Source organism: Acomys russatus, chromosome 23, assembly GCF_903995435.1.
Source record: "Acomys russatus chromosome 23, mAcoRus1.1, whole genome shotgun sequence".
NCBI classification, from domain to species: Eukaryota; Metazoa; Chordata; class Mammalia; order Rodentia; family Muridae; genus Acomys; species Acomys russatus.
Window position 1 is genome coordinate 9,040,784 of NC_067159.1, and position 6,000 is coordinate 9,046,783.

At 46.2% G+C, this 6,000-nt stretch overlaps 1 protein-coding gene across 1 annotated transcript; it reads right to left on the bottom strand.

Moving 5' to 3' along the window:
- Positions 1-2,326: 2,326 nt before the first annotated feature.
- On the bottom strand, positions 2,327-4,260 carry C23H1orf162 (chromosome 23 C1orf162 homolog). The gene is made up of 4 exons (XM_051165856.1): positions 3,973-4,260; positions 3,325-3,476; positions 2,717-2,766; positions 2,327-2,473 (listed from the first exon to the last, which is right to left on the bottom strand). Exons 1-4 carry the CDS (start codon positions 4,128-4,130, stop codon positions 2,330-2,332), a joined length of 504 nt encoding a protein of 167 aa, XP_051021813.1. The 5' UTR covers positions 4,131-4,260; the 3' UTR covers positions 2,327-2,329.
- Between the last annotated feature and the right edge of the window lie 1,740 nt (positions 4,261-6,000).

A 6,000-nucleotide genomic window follows, 5' to 3' on the forward strand; every position in this document is an offset into this window, starting at 1 on the left:
GACCTTTCAGGATTTCTAAAAGACTGTCTGACCTTGCAGCAATCTTTAGTGGCAAGGTGACGACAGTGGCGCTGAGAAGAGCTTTGCTAGACCATACCAAGCAAGGCTGCCAATGAATATCTTCAGACCTTATGCATGAGACCTTAGCTCTCATGCATTAGACTAGATTAGTGAAGAAGAGATACAGAATCTAGGACAAGGGGAAATGACTTGTATTTTATTTATCAGCCAATAAATATCTGAATACTGTTGATAGAGCCCGCAGCTATGACTGACTTCTGCTAGGTTATCATCACTAGAAAAGTATGTTCCTAAAAAGCATAATATTCCAATGCATTTCTGAATTGGTATTAAATATTTTACCTAAAAATAGGAAACAGATTGAGTCTGTGGTTCTCATTATTCTCTTGGTGAAAAGACTGTGGACCTCAAAGCACATCCTCAATGGGAAACTGCCACCAGACAGTTTGGCTACTTCTGACCAATGAATAACCAAGGGATAACAAGTGACCCATGTTTTCAAATTAAGAAACCCAGCGAACAGGGTTATATTGTCATGGGTATAAGATGAGCACTGCCCCATGTGTTCCCATGTAACTTGCAACCCTCCCCCACATGGTGTCTTCCTGTTTTCTCACTGCCTTTGCTGCCCTCCGAAGAAGCCTGCTGTTCCGTGGAGGAAGTGCACATTCGTGTGTGTTCTTGTACACGAGGAGGCTGGAGGATAACCTCAGATGTCATTCCTCAAGAGCTGCCCATCTTGTATTATGAAACAGGGTCTCTCCATGGCCCGGAGCTTGATGATTAAGCTAAGCGAGCTGACCAATGAGACCCAGGGATCCTCTTGACTCCATCTCTTCAGCATTATGGTTACAAGAATGCCCTACCACGCTCTACATTTTCCCATGGGTCCTGAGGACCAAAGTCAGGTTCTTGTTTCTTCAAGGCAAGCCCTTCCCTGATGGAGCCATTTCCCTAGTCCCAGAAGCCCACTGTTTGATATATCATGGTTGGTCCCTTCTAGTGGGATGTAGGCCCAGCCTCAGCCTCAATCCGTATGTGGTGCCCTGGTCTGAAGAGGGTTGGAGTGCAGATCGGGTGTTGATTGAGTTCTGTATGTATCGTGTCAGGTTAGATTAGGACTCTTGCAGACTCTTTGATGAGCATAGTTCAGGCTCCACCCTGATTTCTTTCTATAGGGAGGAAATTCCAAGACCCTTAGCAGCCCAAGGGAAAGTCCAAGGGTCTGGCTGTCATACCAGCATGCTTCCTTGTAGCCTGTCTCATATTTTCAGTCACACACACACAGACACACACACAGACACACACACAAACACACACACACACTGACACACACACAAACACACACACACAAACACACACACAAACACACACACACAGACACACACACACACAAACACACACACACACACACACACACACACACACACACACACACACACACACACACAGAGCTCTCTATCTGCTCCTGATCAGTCCCAGTCTTTCCCAGTAGACTCCAAGGGTTAACTGCATTCCACATGAGTGAAAACTGGGTGCTGGCAAATCTGACCACAGTATTTAATTATATTAATTGTTAAATTCTTTTGTTTGTTTGCTTGTTTTTCTAAACAGGGTTTCTCTGTGTAGGTTTGGCTGTCCTGGAACTCATTCCGTAGACCAAGCTGGCCTTGAACTCAGAGATCTTCCTGCCTCTGCCTCCGAAGTGCTGGGATTGAAAAATCTTAGTGATTTTTTAAAATAGAGCAGTTTATATGATTATATGGTTGACCCTTTGTAAATTAGCATGTTTAATCTTTACCTTTGGCTCTCAGCCAAGGTTGTCACACAAATCTCTAATGCCATACAAAGGGGATAAAAACTCACATTTTACCAGTGTTTTATACAACGTGACCTTTGTGTTGGGTTAGAATTTTGGTCTTGACTTCTGGAGAAGATAACAGGACAGAGTGATCACCGATGAAGAAGGGGCTAAGACTGGAGGCGGGTCTACCATTATTTGAACTGTTTGTTAGAGTTGGCTCCTCCCTGGTTATCATCAGTGAGTTTATCTGAGCACTGTCCCCCTTTGGACAGCTTGAAGGTGAGGCCTCAAGGGGCTGTTGCTGCCAGTTGGGAGGTGAAAAAATTACTAGCCATTGGTCATTTATGACGGATGGCAACACTGCTAGATCAAGCCTAAAGCACTCTGACTGCAGTTTCACATAGGCTGTGGCCTGAAGTTTATAGAAAACAGCAAAACCAGAAAGCAATGCGTCTGTCGGTGGACCTGAGTTGGGGCGCTGCATTCTCTTTGTTGGAAAGGCAGTTATGGGTCTGCCACTTTAATCTGAGAATAGACAGTGGGATCCAAGGCTGTGGGATGGTTTTTAGTCAAGTCACTGCTGCTTTCGTTCGAGGACTTGAAAGTCATGCTGGCATAGGTAAGTGATTCCTTTGATATAGATGAAAGCTTTTGAGGAGAAAGAGGAGAAACAGTGAATTTAATTCATAGTAAAAGGTGTCTCTTTAAAAGTGACCTGAAATTTTCCCTAAGCGTGGACCCAAAGAGTCCAGAAAGTGGCACCAACATTCCAGTCAGTAATCCAGGATAGAGAAGACAGAAAATAAACCAACTCCCCTCAAGTAATTTGGTATGCCACCTTTATCATACTCAATTCCCTCTTGAAGCCCTAAAACAACAGCATGGTCTTACCTTGGTGGGAGGTTCTGAGTGAGGGTCCTGGGTGTGGGCCCTGGAGTTACCTGCAGCAGACACCAGAAAGAAGAATGTTGTCTTTTCACTGGGGGTTCTGGAGGAGTGGGGAGCCTCTCTCTCCCTCAACTTTGGGTGAAGGTTAATGGGTAAGGGTGTGTGTGGCGTGTGTGTGTGGTATGTATGTATGGGGGCTTGGTGCGTGTATGTGTGTGTGTTTGGTGTGTGTGTGGTGTATGTGTGTGGTGTATGTGTGTGGTGTGTGTATGTGTGTGTGTTTGGTGTGTATGTGGTGTATGTGTGTGAGGTGTATGTGTGTGGTGTATGTGTGTGGTGTGTGTATGTGTGTGTGTTTGGTGTGTATGTGGTGTATGTGTGTGTGGTGTATGTGTGTGGTGTGTGTGTGGTGTGTGTATGTGTATGTGTGCTTGGTGTGTATGTGGTGTATGTGTGTAAGTGTGTGTGTAAAGCAGCAGGGAAGAGCAGGGAAGGGCCTTGTGGTGGATCTGTGAGGAAAGTGCACTGAGCAGACCTCTCCCCACTTCCCCAGGAACTCATTGCTCATGTTGTTCTTGGTGACTGCGAGGGAAGGCTCATCTTAAACTTACATTTTCTACAGCTCTTGATGATGATGAAGATACAGGCCACAAGTAGCAATGTCAGCAGAACCCCAGCAAAAAAGGCCAAGATTAAATGTTCCTTGCTGTTTTTACAAAGAAAGGGAGGAGATGAACCGCTGGCAGGGGGCGTCTTGAAGCCTCTGTGGGGGGGGCAGGGGGAGGGAAGCCAAGCTTAACTTCCTTTTGGTGTGATTCTTACTTAGGCTTTTCCACTGCCTGATGGACTTGCTCCCACCACTGCTTGGGAAGGGACATTTTGCTTCTGGGTTCCAGAGGCATTTGAGCCTTTCCCTCAGTCCTGTCTCCAATACTCCCCACCTCAACACTGTACGTTTAGAGGATTGATGATCTCTCAAATCTTAGGCAATGCTGAGTTCATACGCTTGTAACCTAGCACCCGAGAAACTGAGACAAGAAGATTCTGGCAAGTTGGAAGCCAGCCTGGGCTACACTGTGATATATACCCTGCAAACAAAACAGAACAGAACACACAACTGGACTGCTAAGAGCCAACACTGAGTTCTTTCAAGGTTTCTGGTCTCTTCTCCCACTCAGATTGCTCCTTCCTAAGGGCAAGATAAAATGGTCAGCGAAACCCCCAATGCCACATGGCCTGGATAAAATGTGTTCCTTTACTTGGTCCCGAAGGAAATGGGCGCAGAGCTGGTCACTGGTGCTTCTGTGGAGGTTTTGCCTGCAGGGAACATGGAAGGTATCAATTTGGAGGTGGGATCAGTGTCTCTGACCTCCTGCCACCCCTCTAGGATAACACCCCAAGCACTACCACTACCCATGGGGGCTTGCAAATTGCCTATAACTCTGCACAGGGGAGAACAGTGACTCCTTTTGCCAGCCCTGGGCAAGTGAACCCAGAACCTTCTGTATACCAGAGCAAGCCCTCTACCACCGAGATACACTCCATGGGACGGAGGCCTTTAAGCTGAGAAGTAGAGCTGGATTTGGGATGCCATTCAAACTAAAGAAGCAGAAGTTTAGTGGGAAGCCCTGGGGGTGATGTTGTTCCTCTGACCTCAGGTACGTGTGTGTGTGTGTGTGTGTGTGTGTGTGTGTGTGTGTGTGTGTTTTCCAGTGCCTAATCCACAAGGAATGGAAAAAGAAGAAAAATGAACCAGATTTTCATAAACTACCAGCTGATCTACTCAGCTCAGAGGGCTGGTCAGGTCTTTCTGATTCCCTTGAGTTCTTCTAGCTCAGAAATGCTCTAGCCAGCAGTGTCCCCCATGGGCCTTGCAACACAATTCCTCCTTTTACCATAGTAAACAGCAAAGGAAAGGATTTCTGTCCCCAACTCACGGATTGTGGGTTTAGATGTAGAGGAAGCAGATCCCATGCTGTCTTCTCCTGAGGATAAAACAGGTACCTTTTAGCTTGGTCTGGAGGTATGGCAGTGTACTCACTGGGGGTAGCTTGGTCTGGAGGCATGGCAGTGCGCTCACTGGGGGCTGTGGGGGGTAGTTAGAATGGGCTAATCCCACTCTGGGTGCAAAGGGGCATCACTGGTGTTCTGTTCACATGGATGTGTTCAATGGGTGTGGTCACGTAAGTCTAAGCACAGTCTGGGGAGATGGAAGGAGAAGGATCAGGAGTTCATTGTCAGCCTCGACACAGGTTAGCGCAGGTAACATGAGACAAACAAAGGAAGGGGCTGGAGAGGTGATGGACCACGTGGTGTTCCTCTAGATGACGAGGGTTCAGTTCCCAGCACCCAAATGCTATTTATAACTCCAGTTCCAGGGTATCTGACACTGTCTTCTGGCCTGCACCCATACCGCATGCACATATATACAGGCAGGCAAACATTCATGCACATAAAATGAAAATAACAAAACCAAGAAACCTATTAGCTGTTTGGTTATATAAGATCCAGCCTCCTTCCCTCTCCCTCTCCCATACCTTCCCCCCCCCCCATCTTCCTTTCCCTCCTCTCTTCTCTCTCTATCTTTGAGATGTTACTTTAAAGAAGCCCCATGCCATTCTGTGTTACAATGGAGGAGCCACCAGGTGCAATAAAGCCACATCGTGGTACTGGGTTGGTGGCCATCAAAGTGCTGGACTTTTGGGGGGGGGGAGAGAGAGAGAGAGAGAGAGAGAGAGAGAGAGAGAGAGAGAGAGAGAGAGAGAGAGAGAGAGAGAGAGAGAGAGAGAGAGAGAGAGAGAGAGAGAGGAGAGAGGAGAGAGAGACTTTGTACAGGTGTCAAAGACCAACTACAGTCTCAAGCCCTGCACAATATAGATCACGCATTTTCTTCTATGTTGCATACCTGTGAAGTGTTCCTTAGAAAGAAGCACAAAGAGAGACTGGCTACAAAACTAACACAAGGCAGAGCAGTTACAGCAGTAGACCATAATAAAAGCTATCCAACCCATAGGATTGCTTATTTCTGGAAGTTCTTCATTTTTTTCAAATACCAGTTGACCAAAAAGAACTGAAATTGGCAAGCAAATGCATGTGAAAGCATGCTACCCCGCACAGATGGGGTTTCTTAACACAAGCTTTCTTAACCACTTCCTCGCTTATACAAATGGTTTCCAACATGTTTAACAACTAACAACGACACAAGTACTTTTATATATAAAATTTCAGTTGCAACCCTGGTTATTTATTTATTTATTTATTTATTTTGGTGGCCACAATTTTAATTC

Coding starts and splice junctions, on each gene's coding strand:
- C23H1orf162 (XM_051165856.1), bottom strand. CDS start 4,130: ATGGGTAGTGGTAGTGCTTGGGGTGTTATCCTAGAGGGGTGGCAGGAG. Junction 2,767..3,324: donor CATCAAGAGCTGTAGAAAAT/GTAAGTTTAAGA, acceptor TGTCTGCTGCAG/GTAACTCCAGGGCCCACACC. Junction 2,474..2,716: donor ACTCAGAACCTCCCACCAAG/GTAAGACCATGC, acceptor TCTCCTCAAAAG/CTTTCATCTATATCAAAGGA.